Source organism: Halichoerus grypus, chromosome 1, assembly GCF_964656455.1.
Source record: "Halichoerus grypus chromosome 1, mHalGry1.hap1.1, whole genome shotgun sequence".
NCBI classification, from domain to species: Eukaryota; Metazoa; Chordata; class Mammalia; order Carnivora; family Phocidae; genus Halichoerus; species Halichoerus grypus.
In genome coordinates this window covers 167,056,085-167,081,547 of record NC_135712.1, presented here as the reverse complement: position 1 = coordinate 167,081,547, position 25,463 = coordinate 167,056,085, and the positions used below count along the sequence as shown (strand labels likewise).

Below are 25,463 nucleotides of genomic sequence, written 5' to 3'. Positions count from 1 at the left end.
TTTGCATGAACAAATTAAGCTTTACTATATGTTAAGTGTTCTACTTACATTATCACATTTAATCCTCACAACAACACGTGTAGCACTATCTTCATTTTACAGATGAGGAAACTGAGGCTGAGTTGAAATGATGTATCACACATGGATCAGAAGACTTAACACTGTTAAGATGGCAGTACTCCCAAATTGATCTACACATTCAGCACAATCCCTATTAGAATGCTAGCTGACTTCTCTGTAGAAATTGACAAGCTGACTCTAAAATTCATATGGAATTGCAAAGAACCCACAATAGCCAAAAAAAAAAAAAAAATCTTGAAAAAGAAGAACAAAATTAGAGGACTCACACTTCCTGATTTCAAACTTACTACAAAGCAACAGTAATCAAGACAGTGTGGTGCTGGCACAAGGTCAGACATATAGTTCAGTGGAATAGAACTGAAAGTCCAGAAATAACCCCCTACATCTATGGTCAACTGATTTTTTTATAAGGGAGCCAAGATCATTCAATGAGGGAAAGAATAATCTTTCCAACTAATGATGGTGGGATGACTGGGTAGCCACACACAAGGAAGGGAGTTGGACCCTTACCTCACACCATATACAAAAATTAACTTAAAATGGACTGCCAGACATAAGACCTAAAACTTAAAACTCTGGGAAGAAAATGTAGGGTAAATCTTCATGATTTTGGATTTGCTGAAGGATTCTCAGATATAACACCAAAAACACGGGCAACAAAAAGAAAAAAATAGATGAATTGGACATCATCAAAATTAGAAAACTTTTGTGCTTCAAAGTACACCATCAAGAAAGTGAAAAGCACACAGAACATGTGTGCAAATCATATATCTGATAAGAAACTTTTATCTAGAATATATAAAGAATGCTTACAACTCAATAATAAAAAAACAGGGGTGCCTGGGGGGCTCAGTCGGTTAAGCGTCTGCCTTCGGCTCAGGTCATGATCCCAGGGTCCTGAGATCGAGCCCCGCATCGGGCTCCCTGCTCGGCAGGAAGCCTGCTTCTCCCTCTCCCACTCCCCCTGCTTGTGTTCCCTCTCTCGCTGTGTCTCTCTCTGTCAAATAAATAAATAAAATCTTTAAGAAACAAAAACAAAAACAAAAACGAAGTGACTGTTCCATTTTATATTACCACCAGCAGTATGTGATCTTTCTCAACACTTGTTATTATCTGACTTTTTGATTCTAGCCATCCTAGTGGGTGTGAAGTGGTATCTCACTGAGGTTTTGATTTGAATTTCTCTCATGACTAATGATGCTGAGCATATTTTCATGTGCTTGTCATTTGTATATCTTCCTTGGAGAAATATCTCTTCAGATCCTTTGCCCATTTTAAAATTTGGCTATTTGTTTTTTTACTTTTATTTATTTATTTATTAAATATTTTACTTATTTACTTGAGAAAGAGCAAGAGAGAGAGAGAGAGAGAGCACAGAGGGAGAGGGAGAAGCAGACTTCCCGCTGAGCAAGGAGCCCAATGCAGGGGACAGGGACAGGAACAGCCCCTGCTTGTGCACTCTCTCTCTCTCTCTCTCTCTCTGTGTACGTGTCAAATAAATAAATAAAATCTTCTTAAAAATGTATTAACATAAGATGATGGATGGATGGATAGATACACAATAAAATAAATATAACAAAATGTTAACACATGTAGAAATTAGGTGGTGGGTTTATGGGCATGACTGCACAATTTCCATCCACTTTTCTGTGTGCTTGACATTTTTTTCTTAAAGGAAATATCATGAACTGCAGGCCAATAGAAATGTTACCCTGATTGCTGGTAGATGCCTGGAACAATCTGATGAAAACTATGGACTCTTCTCAGAGGTACGCATTCCAACAGAAACAAAATGTTGCTCACAATGGACTTCCTAAAGCCCATTTATGGACCCCTCATGTAGCCAAAGAGTTAATGGCTTAACGGCTTTTCAGATGTAGATGATGGGCAAGGAGTGGGAGGCCACTGGGAGAATTTCGGGAAAATATCAGTGAGAGAATGGTGATGCAATTATAATAACTGACGTATTGTAACTACATGATCATGTGTCTGTTACTGATTTTAGTAGTTTCCTGACCTGGCAGCCTAGGTCCTCATTTAGCTTCCAATTAATAAAGCTGCTATTGACAGGCTGCCTCAATGTTTTCACTTGGCATTGTTCTGACAATCAAGGGTTCTTAGCCTAACCATGGTTTCTTTAAAAATCTTGGAGACCAAAGAGCAAGCACAAGTGAATTTTCCAGATATATACCCATGATGTGCTAAGAGACTCCAGGCAGGGCAGCAGGCATCAGCTAGGTACAGAATATGTTGAGAAAGGAAAGGCCAGATAACTAAGTTTTTCCTCCAGTTTGGATGGTCACTCACTGGGTGAACCATCTATTACAAAGACATGGTGTCGTGGTTTTCTGGCCAATTTGACCTTCGAAGTTTACTGGGCTCCGTTCATAAGGCTATTTTCAAGAAAAACAAAGACACTGATGATCCCCCAAATGAAACGTCTTAGAGGAAAGTAGACAAAGGTATCAGGAGGTTTAGGCTGCCAATGAGCAGTTAGATCCGTAAAAATCCCCGGGTTCAGTTTCTTGATCAGAATTAGGGGGTTTCTACCAGACACAGTGTAATGTTTCCTACCCACCTAGTTGTCCCAGACACTGCACTAAGCTCCTTCAGATAGGTCACCTCATTTTAACCTAGGCCACAATTCTCTTGGTGCTATCATTCTCATTTTACAGATAAGGAAACTGAGGTCTGAAGTTACATGGCTTCCCAAAGATCACAGGGCCATGAAGGTCTCTACCTGTCTTTCAAATCCAGGTCTCCTTTCTCAGAGTCTAGTGCCCCTCAACTGTTCCTGCAACTCAGTATTTCCGTGACTGTTTTGATTGGGGCAGGCGTGTAGGTAAACATTTAGGAAAGGCAATTAATTTTCCTCCGGTGGCTCCTGACTCCGCAGCCACCACCAACACACAGGAAACAGTGAGGACCTTTAGGGAGCATGGAACTGGCTCTCCTGAAGCCGGTTTGTTGCCCTTCCAGGATGATCTTTCTGCCTTTGTTATGCTCAGAAACCAGCAACCTGACAAGGAACAATCGAGAAGGGGCCTTCTGGGGAACCAGACAAGAAGCTCTGACTTACCCTATTCTGGGGATACTGTAGGCCTCTACTCCAAGAGGAGGGAGGCAGCATTTTATGAGGGGTTTTCCTTGATGGGGTGAAGCCTGCTGGGTGTGCCCTGTGGCTGTTTCCTCATGCACCCACCAAGAGCTGTTCTCTCTGTCCCTCCTCCTCCTCAGTCCTGGGCCCCACAGCAGCCTTCCAGCCCCCAGGCTAAGGAGCTGTGGGGAAACTCAGCATGTGCAGGATGACCCGCAGTGACCTCAGCCCCCAGGCAGGTGGGCTGTGAGGGTCCTCAGAGGGCACCTGACCCACCCTCCTGCAGACACACATCTGCCTCACCAGCAGCAGTCTTAACAGATCTGAATGCTGAAAAATCAAGCTGTTTTCCCCCAATGGGAGAGGAGAGACTGAGAGCAAGATCTAGAGCAAGAAGGAGCTACACACACACACACACACACACACACACACACACACACACAGGGAAATAAAGCAAGCAACAGACAGGACAAGAAGGGAGAAGGAGAAGAGCTGGAAGTAATAGGGCAAGAGACAGAAAAGAAGGAAAGAGAAAACCAAATCGCTACAAACAAGCCGAAGGTGGCAGCCTTCACATCCCCAAACAAAGGCTCTGCAGGACATTTTCCTCAGCTCGGGATGACTTGAGCCTCTGAGGATTCTGGCAGAACTGAATGAACATCACACCTAGATTTGCTCTTCCATACCTGTGACTCAGGCCTGACCCATGGGTTCCCTCTTGGGCCACAGTGATTGGTTCTTGGTGGGATGTGTGAATCCAGGCAGTCCTGAGACTCTATCCCAGGAGCTTTCTTGGAACCATGATGAAAAGGAAGCTCTTTTCCACGGGGACTTTGGACAAAAGAACAGTGAAAGCCCAGAACTGCCAAAGACCACACCACACAGGGATAGCCTACCTGAGTATGAAGCCAACACAGAGGGAAGCAGAACAGAAGATGGAGACAAATTCCTGACAAGATCAACTAAGCTGGATCCAGCCATGCCTGAAGCTATGCCCAACCTGGGATTTTTCAGGTCTGAGGTCTTTAATGCTTAGGTCACTTTGAGTTGGAATATCTGCCATAAGCAAGTGCAAACCCACCGATCAGTCTTGAAACCAGCTCTTTCACCAGCTCCCAGAAACCACACCTTAGTACTACATACCAACTCTCCTGACAAAAATGGTGGCCAACAGGGCCTAGGACTGTCCCAGAGCGAAACACAGAAGCCCATAAGAAAACCTCTACATAATGATTTTTTCAAAGTAAAATTATCACAAGGAGAAAGGAGGGCTATGCTTGGTCTATACAGGATTGTGTTATGACTTTCATGGGTCCCTTCCTCCATTAAAAAAAAGTTAAAAATTATATTCTAGGGGCGCCTGGGTGGCTCAGTCATTAAGCGTCTGCCTTCGGCTCAGGTCAGGATCCCAGGGTCCTGGGATCAAGCCCCACATTGGGCTCCCTGCTCGGCAGGAAGCCTGCTTCTCCCTCTCCCACTCCCCCTGCTTGTGTTCCCTCTCTCGCTGTGTCTCTCTCTGTCAAATAAATAAATTAAAAAAAATAAAAAATAAAAAATAAAAATTATATTCTACAACTGAATTGATATAAAGATGAATATAATACAGGCTGGATCATATTCCTTTTTCCTCATCATTTTAAAAGAAACTAAAACATTTTCACGAGTCCTTAAAAGGACCCTGGGCCTGGGTACCATGCCCATTCTGTCGAATGGATTCATTGGTGTTGGGCCCATATTATCCAGATTGCTTGTCTACATGGTCCAGGTTCCCTAGAGATGAACCCAACTCTAATCTCCTTGTCTAGAAGGGGTGGAAGGCTCCAATGAGTCCCTCAAAGCCCAGGCCCACCTTCCCTCTCTCCCACCAGCACTTCCCTGGGTCATCATTGCCTGGCTTCATCTTTGGGGCATCCACGCACTGGGGACACAGCTGTAGTTGGGCATTATTTCTGTGGGTCACGGGGAGCTGCTCCTACTGTGTCAGGTAACGTGACTGGGAGCTCCTCAACAGCCCATGTGTCTTTCATCAAAGCACCCCAAGTCCTAGCACAGGCTGGGGGCAGAACAGATCCCTTGTGGGGGCAGAACAGGGGACAAAGAGTGCTTCCTACTTAGCATACTCTTGTTACTCAGGATTTGCACTTGAGCCAGGCAGGACACAGAAAGGGAGGAGACAGGCGGGTAGGAGTGTGGCGAATGGGAGTGCACATGTCTCCGAGATCTTTCTGGGTCCCCCATCTATTCTGGAGGGCAATGTGCCGACTTGCCAAGCTGGAGGAGGTTGTGTGGGCCAGCCCAGAGGTTGCGCAGGCATGAGTCAGCATGAGAGGCTCCAGGTAAGCTCACTGGCCCCAGGTTCCCCCTAACTCACCTTCATCACTGGTGTGAGGCTCCGTGCCATTGTCGTGGTCAACTTCATCGATAGTCCCTGGCTCGCTGTGTGGACTATCACTGCAAGGAAACATGAGAAGGCGACGCATTGGGTTCTGTACCCTCATGCTGTCCTCAGCTTCCCTTAAGTGCCAGCCCCGCCCACCTCTGCGCTTGACTCAGGTCAGGCCCAGGCCTGCACCGTCCTATCTTATCCATCTGACCACCCATGGGCCCTCCTAATGTCCCAGCCCCTTCAATGGGAAGCTATCCTGAATAACCTCCCCCAGCTTCCCCCAGCCCTGGAATTTGCCAGGCTGCCAATTCCTAGGAGTTCCATATGACCCAGAGATCAGTGTAAAACCCTGGCATTTATCCTTGGAAGGACCACGGGCCAAAACAGGAAGGAACTTTGGAAGTGAGGTGAGTCATTCATCTAACCTGGTTCCATGTCTTACAGAGGACGTGACATGCCCAGCAAGGTGGAGTGAAGCTCGCAAGGAGCAGGGTTCTCAGGGCTGCCTCAGGATGCTGTGTGCAAAAGCCTGGGCCAGTCCACGTGGCACCAGCAGGCTGGCAGCCATGATGGGCATGGGAGGAGGTAAAGTGAATCCAGGCCTGTCAGATTTGTTATTAATACACTCGATAATTTCACCAGCCACTAGCCCCTCTCTAAATGATAAGCTTCTTGAGGCCAGGGTTTATTCACATAGTCAGTTTTCTAACTGAGCCAGTGATGGAGTCCTGGTATATGCCAGGCACTATGCTAGGTAGGAGGGACACACTGATGGGTAAGTGGACACATACTCTGCCCTCATGGGCCAGGAAATAAAATTGCTGCAAGTTGAAATGTGCTATGGAGGAACAAATGAGCAGAGACAAGAACAGCAGAGGGGACCTGCACTGGGTGGTCAGGGAAGGCTTCATGGAGGAGGTGACACTTGCAATGGCATTTGAGAAGATACGAATTTCATTATGAAAAATTCTCCACTGCCTCCTGGATAAGGTCCAGATACTGCACAATGGCTTAAGACCTTTCATAACCTGGCTCCTGCTGGCCTGTGCAGACTCCTCCCTCACCATTCCCTTGGCATCTGCAACACTGTGGCCACATAGAACCACTTTCCAACCACTTGCAGGACTAAGTCCAGAACATTCTTTGCCCATTCTTCACCTGGATGACTCTAGTCTATCCTACAGGCCTCCGTTAAGTCATTATTTCCTCCAAGAAGCCCTTCCTGACCTCGCTACATTGGCTCAGGGAGCCCCTCTTCTGGAACTGCCTGTTTCCTCCTCCCCCAGAGCTCCCTGCATCAGGGATTAATCCTGTTCAGGTCACATCCCTGCCCTCCTGCCCAGGGCCTGGCCTGGGACAGACACTCAGCAACAATCTGTCCATTCGTTGAATGAATGAATGAATGAATGTTGTCCATTACAGTGAGACCCTCAGCCAAATCCCCCTTTTTGGCTTTGAAAATACCTCCAATATAATTAACAGTTTTCCTTTCTCATGGGACACAAATGGGACTAAGAAGTGTGGTTATTGTATATTGTTCTTTGGTAAGTACAACAGATCTTGAGGACCTTCCCAGAACACTAATGATATATATTGCAACAAGAAAAGAGAACCGATAATGGTTGCAAACACTACATGAAAAGCTTCTCTTTGTCCAGAAAGTAGGCTTGCTGGCTGTTTAATGTTTCTGTGACAAAACAGGGACAGATGTGCTCCTGGTGCCTCAAATAAGGTTACAGAGCTGTGATTACAAGACAGTAGAGCCCGATATTTCTATGGGGGACAGGATGGGAAACAAAGGGGCTGGGGCGCCTGGGTGGCTCAGTTGGTTAAGCGACTGCCTTCGGCTCAGGTCATGATCCTGGAGTCCCTGGATCGAGTCCCGCATCGGGCTCCCTGCTTGGCAGGGAGTCTGCTTCTCCCTCTGACCCTCCCCCCTCTCATGTGCTTTCTCTCTCATTCTCTCTCTGTCAAATAAATAAATAAAATCTTAAAAAAAGGGGGGGGGCTGGAATGTCTCCCTTTTTTGAAGCGATTTAAGAGTCCAGGAATGCTGTGATAATCAAAAGACAAACTCCCCTGTAGGCACCTAGCTGAAAGCAGTATGGGGAATACCTAAATATACAGCTGTGTGTTGTCCTGGATTGGGAATAAAGAATGAATAGGAACCCTTTGGCTGGTCTCTGTCAGCTGGTGTTCTGAATCCACATTTCAGAACATTTCCTATCTTTACCACATTTTAAGGTCTTAGTCTGGGAAAAGTAGTCAGCCCTGATTTTGATTGGTTCTAACATTTTTCTCCCAAGACCCCATGTAGCACCAGGTACCCAGAGGTGCCCAACTACCAACTGCTGACCTGGCGTGGAACTCTCAAAGAATGTGAACTCACTGTGTTTGGAAAAAACTCCTTTCTCAAGAGGTTGATTGAGGTGGGGATTATTATCCACTCCCCTGCTGCCTGAGATGGGTTTGTGACTCACTTGGCCCATGACAGCCTGACATCTCCTAACCAATGTGATTTGTTCGCCAGACCCGAGCCTCAGCAAGGGGATATAATTCTTGGATTTGTGTTGGGACACTTGGGAAGAAGAAGCCCTTTTTCCACTGGGGCTGCTGAGAGAATGTGCTCTAAATCTGGAGTTACCAGATGCCTTCCTGAAGCCACCAAGGGAGAGACTGCCTGAGAATGAAGCCAACACAGAAGAAAGAAGAGCCACGGGCTGGGGATTGCAGGACCAAGTCCTGATGATAATAGTTGAACTCCTGGATCCAGCTATACCTGAAGCCATGATGCTAGACTTTTTAGTTAAGTAAAGTAAACCAATTACTTCCCATTTAGCTTAACCAGTTTGATTTGTATTTCTGCCCCTTATAAACCAAGAGAGTCTTGCTGATGCAACTATCTCTCATATAAGGCTGCAGCAAAGCTCAAATGAGGAAATGCATATGGGAGTACAGACTATAAAGCAGTAAGAAAATTGAAGGGTTTCTTACTGTTCCTGTTCAACAGCAACAACAATGATGATGATGATAGTAACAATATTAAGAAGAACGGAATCTTACCAATATTCTTCCCCTCCAGCCATGCATTTTTCATACACAGGTCCCTCTAGCTCCCGGGGGCTGGGGAAGATGGCTTCATGATGGATGATGATGGTTTTGATGACTTCATTGACGTGTGCCTGGCAGGACACAGGGTCCTGCCCATCAGGGATGTGCATGAGGGTGGGCCCGAAGCAGATGGCCAGGTTGTAGGGATCCATCATGTTCTCGTCGCTATACTGTGAGAGGCTACAAGAAAGGAGGTACTCACAAGTCACCTGGGAAAGGTGAATCTTCCCCCCTGTGGGTTCTTTCTTTTGAGGGCTCTACTCAACTCCAGGAGGGTTCCATGTTCTGTTTTAGGAACAGCTGCACCTGCAAAAGCCTCAGGACACCCCCTCCCAAAGGAGGCCAGAGCTGAGGCAAGGAGGGACCCCCCCCCCCCACTTGGCCGGGCAACTCACTGATTGAGGAAAGCAAAGAGGTATCTCATGACCACGATGACCACTCGGGGAAGGGTGATGAGGATTTGCTGGATCTGGTGCACCCTCTCAGCTGGGTTCTCCAGTTCTGTAATACAAAGGGGCTTTTCAGGGTGTCTTTCATTCTTAGAGAGCCAGGCAGCCAACATCTGCTCCTAGATCAGGCCACATGGTTCCGGGGGAGCCAGTTCTCTCAGTCTGGGGATTGATCTGTGACCCTCGTCTGGCCACTTGCAGCAAGTATGTGAGTCAATTCATTCCCTTTTATGGATGAAGCCCGTATAGATCGAGTTTCTGTCACCTGATACCTATGAGCCCTGACGAACGCAGGCACGGGCCATGTTCCGTTCACCTCTTTGAACGCCAGCTGCACCACAGGCACAGCACGTAGTAGGCTAGAAGTGAGTGTTGAACAGACAACCAACTCTAGAGCTCTGTACTGGCCAATGAGCTTGGCAGATGCCTGGGATCTTGTCTCTGAGCCCGGTTTTCAGGCCCGTCCTAGACAGAGAGACACTGGTATTTTTGTCAGTCGGGCCAGGGGTAGGAGCAGCCAGTTGGGCTTGGTAAGGAGACAGGCTTTGTGGGCCCTGCCTTGTGGAGAGGGAAAGTTGGCACGAAGACTGAGCTGCCAGGGTTCTGATGTGTGTCTGCAGGGCTTATGCCCAAGTCTATGCCAGTTTCTTTCTCAGAAAACATGTTTTCTCACAGAGCCCCTCTCTCCAGCCTCCACATTCTGTCAGCATGTTCCTTCTGAAACACCATTTCTCCTGTTTCTCCTCCGTAACCCAGGCCTTTCACAGCGGGCTTCCGCCAACCTCGCCTGCCTCACCTCCTAGCTGCTGCCCCTTCCCCAAGTATCTGAAGATGATACGGAGTCATGCTTCTCAGATGAGGTGGTAGTGCACCTCTGGGCATTTACAGATCCACAGGGCATTCTTTGGGGTTGTCACAGTGACTAGAGAGTACCATTGGCATTTGGGATGCAGGGGTCAAGGTGCTAAGTGTCCTGAATGTATGGGACACACAATAAGGCACTGCTCTACCCTAAATGCCAATAGCACCCCCACTGAGAAACTCTGTGCCAGGTGGCCTTAGCCACGATCTCCCTCTCACAGAGGGCCTTCCTGCCCCTGGGCTTTTGTACACACTGGTGATCTCTCTACTCTGTCCAGCACACTCTAGCTTACCTTCAAAGTCTGGCACTGAGGCATCTCACCCAAGTCTCCCCACAGAGCTAAAGGTTCTTGGACATTTACTGATTCTGTTGCCCTTTATACAGGTCGCTCCCTGTCCTCAGCTTCAGTCATCAGTGCCCTAGTCCCCTCCACTTCAGTACATCGTTTTCTTAAATGCATTTATTTAAAGAGGAAATTTTACCTCACTCTGTAAATGAGAAACCAGGACCACTTGCTATAATTAGGAGGTAACATAAAAATAGATATAATGAAAGCAAAACAATATCACTAAATTCTAGGTAGGCACTGTTCTATACAAAAGTTTCTGAGACTGAGGCCCCATCTCTATGTTTAGAAGGGAGACTGACTGACCTCTGAAATTTTCTCCTTGATATAATCACAGGGTTTGGGAGGGAAGTGAGAAGGGATCTTTTTTTTTCCCCCCCACAGTGTGATTCAAGGTGTGATCCAAGGTATGCAATGTTATGGGCTTGTACCAGCGGTCAACAGCCTTGGCCACTCAGGGCTCTGCTCAGGAACTAGACTAATGGGACTGAACATGTGACACTAGCTGAACACGTGACACAGGGCTGAACACATGACACGAGGCTCAGATAGGGTTGGGCCTTTGTGGCCTGGAATTTCTGAGGGTCATGTGGAGCCTGAAGTGGATCTGGAAAGATGAGCAGGAAGTAGTGTGGAGGGGAGCAGAACAGAGGAAGGGTCTTTTGTACAAGGCAGGCAAGAGGCTTGAAGTCTCCCACCTGCTGGAGCACTTTCCCGGCTGCAAATCCCTCTCAGAGCATTGTGAGAGGCATCCCTAGTACTACTAGGCGTGGGGCAATTTTCTGTAAATCAGAGTTTATTCTAAAATACTAAGATTCTCATACTGTAATATTAATAGTTTATTTTTAAAAATTCCCAAAATGTTGCCTTGGATCTGGGCATCTTACAGTCAAGGTGCTTTTACTTCAGCCCCCTAGACTGGGCTTCTGCCTTCATCCACAGAAATACCTGCCAAGGAGAATTCTGATGGCTCGTGACATCAGAAGAAGCCCACAGTCAACTTATTTTCACCATTTTACTTGTCTGTTATGTTGCTGACCTGACTCCCAAGCCCTCTATGGCTCCCTATTACCCAAGGGGAAAAGCTCTAAAATCCTTGCAAGGTCTTTCCCCTCTTGCTCTATTTTACCCTTCTAGCCTCCTGCACCATTCACTGCCTGGAATACCCTCCTACTGGTCCCATTAGTCTGTGTGTCCCCATACTCTTCACAGGATACTCCGTGTCCACTCCTCCTGGAAGGCTCAGCTCACATCACTCTCTCTCAGCTGTGATCTGCAAAACCAAGTTTCCCTCTGCCTCTTCTGAGCTCCTTCCATACCCAGGGTTGTACCATGCCATTTTCCATTATAAACTGTCTTGTTATCTCTACAACTAGGTTTTAAGTTCTATGAGAATGAGGGCCATACTGCTCCTTTCGTACTCTCCCTCCCATGTGCCTAGCACAGAGATGAGCCCATAGTACAACTTTAATAAAGGTATGTCACACAATTGATCACTCTACCGTTCCACCTAGGAAATACTTACTAATAGTAGATACCAAATCTTGAAACCTTTCCTTAGGAAAGAGTGGGTTTTCCAGTCCTCGGAAATACAGTTTTAAAACACCAGCGACTGAATTGATATCTCGTTCATTTTGATCATCCACAAGGGGGTCTTCGCCTGAGAGGAAACAGGAGATAATAATTCAGCTTGGTAAGGAGGCAGGAAATGTGCAGATGGCAGGAGGGATGGCCTGAGCTAGAGGAGAAGCAGATGGGACAACCTCCTTGACAGAGCAAGTTTAGAGTTCTCCCTGTAACTGATTTTGAAAATGTTCAAATCTACGGAAATATTGTAAAAATAAAATACTGAAATCACCCTTCATTCATGGTCATTAACTTACACTCCTCTTGCCATATTTGCTTTCTCTCTTTACTCATATTTATTGCTCAATGATTTGAGAGTATTTTGTAGATGTCACAAAATACAACTGCTAAATATTTCAACATGTTTCTCCTAAGAATAAGGATATTCTCCTACATAACCATATAACATCATTACACCTAAGAAAATTAACAATAGTTCCAAAACACCATCTCATATACAGCCCACATCCAAACATTCCCAATTGTCCTGTCTTTCATAGAATTTTTTCAAAGGTTAAGATCTAATCAACACAATTCATTTGGTTGTTATGTTTCCTTAGTCTTTTGAATGTAAAAGAGGCCCCAACATTTTTTAATCGTTAAGTTTTTTATAATATTGCCTCTTCTGAGGAGTCCAGGCCACCTGCCTTATGGAATGCCTCCCACTCTGGATTTGTCTTCGTTTCCTCATGATTAGATTTAAGTTAAACATTTTTGGCAAGAATAGTACATGGGTGATGTTGTGGACACCTCACTGGATCCAGAGGCACATAACATCAGCCTGTCTTGCTCCTGGTGATGCGAAGTTTGATCCATGGATTAAGGGGGTGACCTCCAGATCTCTGCATTGTAAAGGTCTATTTTCCCCTTTGTAATAGCATAAAATATAAAATATTTTTGAAAAATATAAGTGATCTATGTGCAAGTCATTGTGCTCAACATGTTTCACCCAATGCTTTTAACCTCCAATGATGATTTTAGCCTAAATCAATTATTATCCTGGGGTTGCAAAATGATGATTTTCTAATTCTGTCATTCCTTCTACATTTATTAGCTAGCATTCTTCCATAAAGAAGAGGTTTCCCCATGCCCCCTTACTTCTCCTATTATTATTATTACTGTTATTATTTAACATCTTTGTGGGATTGTTTTTGTAATTTTTAATTTAATGTGTCATAATCCATTACCATCACTATTCTCTGGAATGCTCAGATTCTCCCCAATTTTGCCAGGGACAAATGTCCTTTATAGGTGACCTCCACTGAGCACATCCTTGCTTTCTGCAACAGAAGATGTTCATGGATCACCTTATACTTTCCTTGACCCAGATCTGGAATCAAACATTTCTCCAAGACGCTCTGTTTGCTTTTTATAGGGGATGGCATTTAGAGACCAAGATCTAAGTTCCAGGTGTGCTCATTGGTACAGGAGTGCTATAAAAAGCTTTTAAACCTTTTCAGTGGATAGAGGGAGAATACATATATTTTTTTTTCATGAGTTCACACAGTTATTTCTAATTCATATTTAAGATTCAACATTTTCTTTACCTTCATTTATTTTATATTTGTATTTCATTTTTCTTAGTGAAAAATCTTGGTTCTGAGTCACATTAATAATGTATTTCTGTACCTGCCTTATCCTACAATATACATAACATAGTTTTGAAATTTTAATAGCAATATCACCACTAACAATAAACCTACTACATAAAATTTAAGATTTCTTTGCAGGGCTTTTGTTTTCATTTGGGGGGGAAGGGGTTAGTCTTCAGAATGTATCCTACTAAAGATGTGTGGTCAGAAGACAGAAAGTACATTAGTGGTTGCCTAGCGTGGGGGGCTGGGGTAGAGGGAGTCTAGGGAGTAACTACAAATGGGTACAAGGTTTCTTTTGGGGATGATGAAAAATTTCTGAAATTGGATTATGGTGATGATTGCACAACTCTATAAATATACCAGGAACCACTGAATTGTACGATTTAAAAATGGGTGAGCTTTATGGTATCTAACTCATTAAAGCTGCTAAAAATGTATGACCAGAGCACATGTTCAAAAGTTACTCTCTGTGTGATGATCAATTTGATACACAGCTTGTTTCTATTTCTATTCAATTTTAGGGACTGATTTTTTTTTTTAGAAATTCTTTCTTAAAAAATTTGCAGTTTTAAAAATATAAAGCATTTACATTGTCCAAAAGTCAAAACCAGATAAAAAGTTATATGCAGACAAGCCCTACTCTTCTCCTTCTCCCTTCCCTACCTTACATTTAACCATTTTCATCAATTTCTGGTTTGCCCTGTTGTGTTTTCTTCTCCCAAAATAAGCAAATACATATATGAGAATTTTTTATTTCCCTTCATTTTTTACACAAAATGTAAGTAGTATACAATATTGCAACATACACTTGTTTCTTTGCTTCACAATAAATACTAGAAATCCCTCCATATCAGTTCATAGAGATCTTTCTCATTTTTCTTCTTCTTTTTTTTTAAGTGGATGCAAAGTACTCTATTTCATGGATCGACCATGATTTAGTCAACCAATCTCCTACGGATTGACATGTGACTTCTTTCCAATCTTCAGCTCTTACAAATATTGCCACAACAAATAATCTCCTGTGTGTGTTTTTGTATTTGTGGAGGTGCATCTCTGGTCAAGTCTCAAAGTGGGATTGTGGGTCAAGGGTACATTTCATTAGACAGAGCCAAATTCTCCCCCACTGGGCCTGCACCATTCTATCCTCCTACTGGCAACATAGGAGAATGATTTTTTTCCACAGCCCTGCCCATGGAATGCTCTCAATCTTCCTTTTTTTTTTTTGCCCATTGGACAGGGGAAAATGGTATCTCAGGAGAGCAGCATTTTTCAATTTAATCCGGGGCTGGTCAGCTAAGATCCCCCCAAGTTTCCAGCGGACGAGGTGAAAGGAAACACAGAGCAATCCAGCCCCTCCCTGAAGATGCTGACAGATGTCTGCACAATGAGCTTTTTCTCCTGCTCCCAGAATAGCCCACAGAATGTTCTAAGACTGGCAAGCGGTGAAGAGCAGAGCTGGAAATTCATACTTGGATCTTTTTACTCCACCTTCATAGGAAAAGAATGCATGTCACTGCCAGGGCCTCTGCTAGCCCCAACGTGCTTTAGTGCAAATGAGAGAGGGCCCCCCTACTTCCTTCCTGAACCAGGTCTTGTGGCTTACAGAGTATGAACCAGAGTTCAGCTCCCCCCTGCCCTCTTTGACTGAGCACCCCCGCACAGTGCCCAGCCTGAATGACTGTATGTGGTGGCCCAGATGCTGATGTTCCAGAGGTCAACCTCTCAGATATCCCCACAGGGGAACAGGAGGAGTCCTTGTGGGGAAGGAAGAGAGAAAACACAAAAAAATCACTTCCTATACTGATATAGCACTTCTCAAGTGAGAAGCACATTCGCACACATGATCTCCCTTAATCCTCACAAGAACATTGCATGGTGCCGAGGAAGGCAGGGTTCCAACACCACCATTCTCTCGCACCCAACAAGCAAAACAACTTGCCCACATTCACACAGTCAAAACACACACCAGCAGCTCCCAGGTCTCGTAATGCCTGGGAGATAGTCTTCCTTTGACCAGTGTCTGTCTGTCCGCTTACATGCCTATCTCCCTCCCTCCCTCCTTCCCTCCTTCCTTTTCCTTTAGAGTAGAATCCCAACCTTTTCTTTTTTTTTTTTTTTTCAAGAAAAAAGTTTCTCTGAATGCTCAACACATACAACAAAGCTGTCTTAGTTGAATTGGGAGGAGAGGTCTATACCTCCCTCCTAAGCCCCCTCTCGGGTCCTGTAGCACCTCTTGAGGCCCCTTTAAGGGACCAGAAAAGTTCAAAAACTCTGCACTATACTTAGCTATTTCCCTATTATTACCACATATGACCTTTGGGGTCTCATGATTCAAAAGCACATGGATTCTTCTTCTTCATAGTACATGTCAGCTCCCCTCATCAAGCACGATCAACATATGGGCTTTATATATACATACATATACTACCTATGTGTACACACACACACCCCATTTGCTCTTGCTCTTCCTCCCAGAAGGCACTCAGTCCATAAAAGGAACCATCCAAATATTCCAAATATTCTCTCCTCCTAGCCCAGGCCTTCGGCTCTCTGCAAGGCCAGTCAATTGTGGCTCCAGAAACGAGCGGAATTCCAGAGCTCAGGATGAGCAGTATGGTTTGTGGGAATGATGGCTTCCTTGAGGAGAATTACAGCTAAAACTCTAGGCTAGTCTGAGAGAAAGCTGTGTTCACACTTGGCTGGCTACCGTCCTGGGGGCGGTGGAACTGTTCCCCAGCAGCCCTGCCCACAGCGCCCTCTTAGCCAGGTCACCTGGGCACTGCCGAGGACTTGATGGCAGGGCTGTCCCCAGGGCAGAGTGTGAACACAGTGTATGCTCACAGGCTCTCAGGAAATCTGCCGCCAGACTGGGTGCATGGCAGGAAGCTCGCAGGTGGCCTCTCACACAAGGGCAGTTAGCTCTCTGTGGCCACAGGTCCTCCCAAGCCCATTCTGTGGCTCCTCAACAGGACAACCCCTCCCAGCATCTCCCAGTCACATTCCTCTCCCTGGGACAGGATCTAGATCTCTAAAGGGCCAGCACTAGAATGTGTCAGACCCTACATGCCATGACTTCAGCCTCAGATCTAAACCCTATCCTGAGCCTCACTGGGTGAGAGGGCCACGGACGCCCCTTCCGGCCGCCCCTCCATGTAAGGAGGCCCCCCTGGCAGCTCTCTCATCGTTGCATACAAAGGGGACAGTGGCTGGGTCTGTGGGGAAAAACAGAGTTTTCCCAGGAAAACTGGCCTGAGAGACAACAGAAAAGCAGGGCTCTCTCCACGGCGGGGCTACTGATTTCCTGCCCTCTTGTGGTGTTTCTCCTTCGTTTTGCCAGACTGCAGAAAGAGCTCAAAACTTGCGTGATAAGCTTAAGGCTTACTGACAGAAAAAAAAAAAAATCGTATCATTAACATCACCACTTCAACTAAAACCCTGGCTGACTCATGTCAGAAGAAAAAGAAAGTGGGTTTAGGAATAATAAGCCAAGAATGAATTTCCTACATGTTGCAATTTCTCAGAACCTTAAAGAAAACAGATCTGTGCTCCTTTCAACAGCCTTATACAAGGAATGTGGGCAAGAACTTCACCCAAGAGAGCAGGAAGGGGGCCAAGGAAGAGAAAGACCCAAATCTCCTTGAACAAATGGCAAACGATAGACACCCTGCAAGGATTGAGGGACTTACATTTTAACAAATAAAAGGAAGAAAGGAAAAATGCACAACGTGCTGGTTTAGAGAGAAAATTCAGTCGTAAGTTAGTGTGTGGGATGGAGGAGTGAGTGAGAAGAGAAATACTGAGCCTCCCCAGCCTTGGTCACCTGGCTGCCTGCAGCAGTTGGGGGGTAGGCGGGGAGAGAAGCTACTAGTTTCACGAGAGGTGGGAGGTGACCCTGGGGGTCAGCTGAGTAAGGAGCCAAACCCAAGGCAGTTGGTTGGTGAACTTCAAGAAACAGAAAAAGTAAGTGGGAAATCTGGGCACTAGCCAGCCCAGAGAAGCCAGGAATGGATTTTTCTAAAAGAGATACACCAGGAACTTTTTTTTTTTTTTTTTTTTTAAGAATAAGCCACAGTTCACCATAGGCTCAGGAGGAGCAAAAAGACAAGGCTGCCGCAAGAATGAGATTCATTCTGGAATGACGGAGAGAGGGAGAAGAGCCAATTTGCATACTTGAGGCAAAGAAAAAGAAAACATTTTTGCAGCTGAGATTTGGGTCAGGTGATCCCTGCCCAGCAGGGCTCTGCCCAAGGTGATCCAAGGCCTGTTCAGAACAGGCACCCAAGCCAGGGACAGAAGGCACTGACCTTCGAAAATCATACTCGAGAAGGAAAGAAAGCAGTGCTCTTGGGGCAGGGATAGGGCCGGGCTGCCTGGTACAAGAAAGTTACTTACAGAGCCGAGGGAAGCAGGGAAATTCGAGGCAGGGGCTGTTGCCTGGCTGGATGCACTGTGCAGTGAGTTTACCCATGAGATTTAAGGAATTCTGTATAATGTGATTAGCCCAAGAAGATGGAACCAGCAAAGATTCCAGACCCTGGTTCTGTTCATTTACAATGAACACAGGGGAGCAGGGGTGCTAAGGAGTTGGGGGAAGTGAAGAAACAAAACTTTGGATTGGGCTGCCCAGTGTTGTCAAGAGAAGCTCAGAGAATGACGAGTGACACTTCCATCAGGGAGGAAGATGGGAGATACCTCTTGTTTCCTGGCCTTTGCACATGCTGTTTCCTTAGTCTGGAATGACCTTTCCCTCCTTTTTCTGGCTCTTACTCTTTAAGCCTCAGCTTGAACATTTCCTCCTCTAGGAAGACTTCTCGGGCTTTACTATTCCTCCCCCCCAACCCAAGCTGGGTTAGGGGTTCCCATACCACCCAGGACTTACTCCGTTGTCTGCTAAACTGGCTCCCTACTAGTCACGACTGTCTTTTGTTTCTGTTGTATTTCTAGGCCCTGGTCCCTTACCTAGTGCAGTGGAGGGCCCAATGAATGCATGCTTGTTAGGAGGCAACAAATGTATGAGTAGGAGCTTGCAGCCGGGGAATTCTGGGGCTCTCTGGTTCTAAGTGCCCAAAATCCTGGAGCAGACTCCAAAACAGAAGCTCCGCAGGACATTAGGAGGCCACTGATCACCACATCCAGTCAAATCCTGCTCTCTAAACCCGGTTCAAAGCCAGAGTGCCACGGGCCACAGAGGTCTGTGCTGGGGGCTGTGGTACTGACTTCCTGGGGCTCACAGAGTGCTTCCTCCACTCTAGAGCTAGACGGCAGATGGAACTGGGGGGGAACAGGGAAGGGGTAAGTTTGCTCAGGAGGCAGCCCCTCCAGAGGAAGCCGGGTAATAAGGAGGGAGAATTCCAGAGCTGGAACCGGGGGGGAAGGCCTGTTCAGAGCACAGCCAACAGGGACAAACCAAATACCTTCCAAGACTATTAGGAAGATTGCGTAGAAGGAGGGGTAAGAACATGCTCAGTAAATTGGGATGTGATCTATTATAGGGAAATGGGTTTGGATTAGGGTCCTCAGACAATATTTGTTTGCCAAATACTACATAAAAAAAAAAGATAATCAGGATATTCTAAGAGCTACTCAGTGTTACCTGTATTCTTCCAACTTTTCTAAAAAAGCAGCAGCCTTTTTGATTCACATCATAACTGCAAGTGCTTTCCTAGGCCCTCTTCCCCAGCAACTACTGCACAGTCGCTGGACAGAGCTGCCCATGTGTGCTGGTAAATGTTTCACAGCTAACTCCTGAGATGGAAAAAGACAAAGAAAAGATCTTGGCATTTGCCAATTTCTGCGGTGTAAATACTCCTGCCTTCGCTGATTTCAAGCTACCAAGGTGGAAGGCACTGAATGCAGCTGGAAAGATGTCGCTCCGAGCCAGCCCCAGCACATTGCTGGCTCTAAGACACACATCAACACCCATCCTGGCTTCCTATGGACACAAGCTTGAGACGGTGACTCTGCACCTACCTCTCTCAAAGGAATTTTTTATGTCATTGACTTCGACCTGAGATCCTGGTACTCGGAAGATCCCTTGCTGCTGGAGTCCTAAAAGAAACAAACAGAAAATGCCATGATGCCTTGAGCTCATCAGACCTCTGGGGACATTGATGATTCTCCCCATTGCTTGTCTCTTTCTCCCACCACTCTTTACGAGAGTCGTTCCCAATAAAGACCTCCTGGCAGAAGCCCAAAAGTAGCCTTTGCAATGAACTTCAGCTGGCCAAAATACTCTGCACCACCCTGTTTCATGTGTCTGTGATCTCTTGTTGGGGGCCATAAATTAAGGTTGATATCCACACGGGACCAGTGGTAGCCAAGGTGCACTTTGCCTACCAAGTTCGCCAGGGACACTGGCACCAAGGAGCTTGGCCTGAGTTTACAAATGCCATTTCAGTGTAACAGCCACAGAGATTTTGAACAAGAATGATCAATATTGTTCACTCGACCATTTCCACCCCCTACCTATACAGACATCTTCTTTCCAGGAAAGCTCGAGTCTAGAGTGCATGCTGGCCTGGGATCAAGGAGCTTGGGGGACATCAAATTATTATAGAAAAATAATCTTTTTTAAATATGCTTCTATAAGGCCATAACAAGGAGGAGACCCCGATAGCTGACATAACAGTAACAACACAGGATCAGAGCCTATAGGGCTGAACAGTAACCTACAGAATTGAAGGAATTAAAGGGCCTCTCTCATCTTGAATGGGAATTCATGGGGTGACTGTGATCTCCCTCATGTTCAGTTTTTCTATATAAAACAACTCTCCACATTATAATTTAGGAAAGTGTTTACCTCTAAAAGGCAGGCTTTAGCCCAAGTTTGGTTTGTACATAGTATGTGCTCAATAAAAGTGTGTTTATGTCTTTCCTTAACCAATATTGAATCTCTATCACCTGTGTCTTTTATCCCACCGTCCTGGCATATTCCCATTCACTCATACTTGCTTCCTTCCCATATTAGACCTTTATGCTTACCATGCACGGCTGGCTTCTTCTACTCAAAGATCACCCCCTCAGAGACGTCTCTCCTTACCACCTTAGCCAAAACAGCCCTGCCACCCTCTGGCCATTCTCTATCCCCTTTTAATTAGTTTCTTGGCATTACTGCTACCTAAAATTATATTATTTCTTTATCTGCTTATTTCCTTGCCCTTCTAATCGGTAATGTAAGCTACCGAGGGCCGGCGCCTTACCTGTCTTATTCATGCCTGTATTCCCATTGTCAGAACAGTGCCTGCTATGCACTCTGAAAATAAATTTTTGGAGGAGTGAATGAATGAATAGAGGGAAGCACAAGGGAAGTGTTGGGGACACCATGGTTAGCACATCCCAGACACTACATTTCCTTTCTGGAGCTGACTAGAGCCAGTTAACTGCTCAAACACAGACCTCTGAGGTTGGGTGGAGTCACGAAGGAACTGAGACGCTTCTCCTGTCCATGCCCTCCCTGATCCTCAGTCTTCCTAGTTCCTGGGTCTTCTCACCACCACCTTCGTCCCCAGACATACAAGGCTCAAGAGAGCACTCAGCATGGCAGCTGTGCCAAGAAGCGTTTTCTCTCTAGGAAGCAGGGCAGTGACAGGACATCTTCCAAGATGAATTAAAATCTCATTTCCTATGAGAACAGCCCAGCACCTGTTCTGGAAAGAGCTGAAAACACTGCCCCAAGATTGAGCTTACCGTATAAATTGATGTACCGGATGCAGCTCTCGACTACAAGCGGTATAGCTTGTCCTGAATCCTTAAGAAAAAAAATTGTGAGTTGTACTGGGCTTGGCAACCACCACAGGGAAAAAGACATTGCAAACATAGGTTATACACTCAAGCCAGAATATTAGTACCATCGGATTAGTAGGAAAATAAGCAAGGAACTGCTAATCCTAAAGTCTCCACAAACAGTTAAAACAGAAAATCTTCAGTTATGTGCAGAGAAAGGCATAGCTATGATAATTTTAAAGAAATGCTCTGTCTTCTTACTTAGCTGGGAGGAAATCAGGGCTCAAAGGCTTGGCAGGCACACCTGGGAAGGGGAGGGAGCCCGCTGCTCGGAGAGGGCTGGAGTTTGCTCTTGAAGAGTGCTCTGCCTTCCCCTCCACTTTGCCCCACTCAACCCTATCCTCCCAGTGCTCAAGGACAAAAAGGGAGGATCAAGGCTTCCTTCTAGCACTGCAGTACCTGATGCTTGAAGTAAGAACACACTACGGGAAGCAAGGATGGCCCCAAGGGTCCTATTGAGCTCTGAGAAAGGAAGGCCAGGTCTAATGAGGTTACAACCTAAACATCCAGGCAGATACTTTATTTGACAATAAACATGTTATAAGGAAAAGTTCCAGAAACAGCTAATGTCAGCCATTGACCATTGAGTGGCCAACCTTAGTCAAAAAGGCTGAATAAGATGCAGTTCTAAACATACACATGGCAGGGGGTGTGAATGTATTTTCAATTACATCTTCCTAGATGGGCCCACAGCCACAAAGAGCGAGGCAAGGGCTAGTTTTGTCTTGGATTCCATGACTAGTTGATCTATTATTCTGAATCACTTAAAGAGCACAAAATCTTTTTTTAAACTTTCATTAAAATGGGCCAAATTAAATTACTAACCTCCTCAGATGAGGAAACAACAAGGCACACGTAATATGTTCTTGTAAAGAGACAGAAAAACCCATGAATTTTGATGCCTTTGTGGTTCCTCCACACCCCACCTGTGAATCCTCTCCTTGGTTAACGATAGTCAGGGAGAGGGGGATAAAATGGACCCTGTGGCAATAGGCAAGGTGGGCCCTGCTCTAGAAGTCAGTACTAAAGACAGGTTCCAACCAGTTGAATGGGGCTAACGGACCTTTCTAGTAAATACCTGGTTCCTGGTTCGAGCATTTCTTCTTCCTCTGATAACAAAAAATAAACAGGCAGCAGAGCAGGAGAAAAAGAAAAGATTACGGAGGAGTAAGATCAGTTAGAGTAAGCAGATCCTTCAGAGTCCGTGAACGCGGAAATGCAATGGCAGCCAGCAACGGTCCTGGGGAGACTGCCAACCAGCCTGCCGGTGGGGAGGGCCGCCCCTGCGCCTCTGGGCCCATAGGAGCTCTGCACCCTGCCCCTGGTCAGCCTGCCGGTGTGCCTGCCTCGGACACCTGGTGGCAAAGGGGCCTCTATCAGTCCTTGTCAAGCACAGGGCCGGTGTGTGCTGAGCCCCTTTCTCGTCCGTTTAGCTTCTCCTCAACACAGGGGCTGTTCACTCACCAACGGGCAAGGGCCCACCTAAGACACCTTAAGGTTAGCCCAGCTGCCCACAAGAAGGAGGGACACACACCTTCAGGCATCTACTGGAACACTGTCCCTGCAAGTCAATTCAGGAAACCTCATTCTTAGTAAAAAGCTAATTTCACCAAGATTGGGTTTATTAGGTGCCCTCTGCTACAACCTGACAGGATTCCACCTGATTCCAAATTCAAACAGCTTCCCATGCTTTCCTACCAAACACCCTGGGTAGCTTTTCCTGGGTATCCATTGGCTTTGCTCTCCTTCCTGCTCCCCGACCCTCACACTGGTACTGAAAATACCGCAGGGAACCCCAAAGCTGAGCAAGGCCTGGGGGAGGGAGGGCGGGGGGGGGGTCAAAACACTTTTATGATCTTGCAGGTAGAACTGGAGCCTTTGCTTTCACGAAAGCCACTGTAGTCACCCATTTTCAGGGGAGCCCTGTGTGCTCTTTCTTCCATGTCTGCAGCAGGTCAGGGTCTGGGCTGGGAGCTATGTCTCAACCAAGCTCCTTGAGAGGACAGTGGAGGAGGCGTGCCTTCTAGCTGGTGTCATCTGGCCGGTCCCCAGCATCTCCACAAGTGGAATTATATGTTGGCTAAACCTACCTGAATCCTAGAACTGAGCAAATAGCCTGTCGGATGGGACTCTACGAGCAATCTCCTAAAAGCTCGTGACCACAGTAATGGCTAGCATTTCCATGGTGCTTACTCTGGGCCAGGAGTGCTCTAGAAACACGGCACAGATTAGCTCATTTGAACTCATCACACACTCATGAGGCAGGTAATCAATATTCTCATTTTACAGAAACAGGGTGGGGACTCTCCCTCCCAAAATTTATAATAAAATTGAAATGGTCTTCAAAATTTATAAGAAAAATTGGGTTTCCTTCTGTCTGAGAGGGGGAAAAAAATGAAGGATTTTGAAAAGGGCCAATTCCAACGATCCTAGAAATCTATCAATGTATCCGTCATTCTTAACTTGGGGATGCTGCCTTGTCCCACTACACCCTCATCATCACGGAGTCCAAGCGATGTCATTTTACTGAAGAACCTTTCACAGGTTTGGCATTTCAAGCTGGGCATTCTCCGTTCGTGCAGAGTTTTCTTCCAGATAGCACGTGAATCATAAGAGAAAATTAAATTCCATTCACAAAAGTTGAAGAGCTGAATATATTATAACTGCCTTTTCATTCTCTGAAAGCTAATCGTCCTTGAGGGCGAGCCCCTGCTGCATGAGAGTTTTTCTCCGCACTGCCCGCTCAGAGCAGGCACGTGGAAGAGTTTAACTGCCCTGACAGTATGTGGTATAAGTACAGTGTGACTATAAAGAAATGCAGTCATGTTGAACAAATACACCTTTTTTTTTTTTTTAGTCAAATGAGTGTGTTTATTCTTTCCACTAGTCCCCCAAGGACTTATTCCAACCACATGACCCATGCTAAGCGGCTTTTCAGAGCCAGTCAGCCAGCCCCACTGTAGCCTATGCCTCTTGCCATTTTGTACCATCAGAGGTGTTGCAAAGCTGAACTGAAGGACGCTTTTCCTTCCAATGGCCAGGGTGTCCATTCGAATATGAAGTTTTGGCACCACCGACCAGGGCCAGGCCACAGGCTCTAAGGAAGACTGACCAACGGCACCAATGACAATGTATTCAGAGTAAGAATGTGGCTTCCCAAGGTGACTACCTCCTCCAAGGGGCAAACATGCAGTTGAGTTCTGATGTGCTTATCACGAGGAATAAAGTCAGATTGTCTGACAGTCACACATTTTATGTAGGAGCTCTCTATTAAAAAAGACTATTTCATTAAACAGAACACCTAATTTTCAAGTCCTGTCATCTAAGAGTCAGTTCCTTCCAAGTGCCCGGACTGATCATCCGTCTCCAAAGAGCTGAGCAAATTTGGGAAGGTGTGCCTGTCTCAGAGCCTTCACTCATTGTGTTCCTCCTTTCAGGGACTCCTGTCCCGCTCCTCTCCACTTTGTCCCTACCCACCGGCCAGAAGCCTCCTGAGCTCTGGGGCTCACGGCTCTTCATGTTCTGCGCTCTCACAGCACTTGCTTCCACGTGGTCATTCACAGACTGCTCGTCCTGAATCGCCTATTCTTTCAGTTTTCTGTGCTGAAAACCTCCTGAGCAGCACTATACGCTCCCTGAGGGCAGAGAGAATAGCTCATGTGTCCTTCAGTCCCCTCCTGGCTATGGAGAGTGGCTTTCGTGGGCAAGGGTGAATGAGATGAAGTCTTGGTGGAGACAGGAGGGAAGATAAAGAAAGAAGGACTCTTGACACAGCTGCATTTTCCCATGATCTACTGGATGGCAAACTGCTCAGTCAGGGTCCCCTCCAAACAGTACCTCTTTCCTGATGCACTCAGGGGCACCCCTCCTTTTGGGATCCTCCCTGCCTCACTCCTCTGAGGTAGCCTAAAGCAGCCCTTGTTCCCCGCCCCTGGACAGTCCCAACTGGTACCCAACTGTTCCTCTGTCCCCTTCCCCTACTGTCCGTTCCCCAGAACTAAGCCCACAGGCAGAGACAGCTGGGACCCAGGCTGCTGGCCCTGCCTACCCAGTCCCATGCCTGCCCGCCCCCCAAACCCCATCCTGTAAATCCCGTGAACAGCGTGTCAGGACGGAGGACAGAGTACC

General features: G+C 46.2%; 1 protein-coding gene across 6 annotated transcripts in view; it reads right to left on the bottom strand.

Annotated features, from left to right (window-relative positions):
• Positions 1-25,463, bottom strand: part of SRGAP3 (SLIT-ROBO Rho GTPase activating protein 3) — a 336,629-nt gene that overhangs the window by 16,462 nt on the left and 294,704 nt on the right. For 4 of the 6 annotated variants that reach the window (XM_078075648.1, XM_036096155.2, XM_078075653.1 and 1 more), the window contains 6 exons: positions 21,240-21,300; positions 19,524-19,601; positions 11,858-11,992; positions 9,071-9,176; positions 8,628-8,855; positions 5,550-5,629 (listed from right to left, as the gene is read on the bottom strand). In XM_078075648.1, the coding sequence (XP_077931774.1) occupies positions 5,550-5,629; positions 8,628-8,855; positions 9,071-9,176; positions 11,858-11,992; positions 19,524-19,601; positions 21,240-21,300 (688 nt within the window). Of the gene's footprint in view, positions 1-5,549; positions 5,630-8,627; positions 8,856-9,070; positions 9,177-11,857; positions 11,993-19,523; positions 19,602-21,239; positions 21,301-22,413; positions 22,445-25,463 lie in introns of those variants that run through there. The other 2 variants (XM_036096156.2, XR_013449094.1) reach the window with 2 other exon arrangements.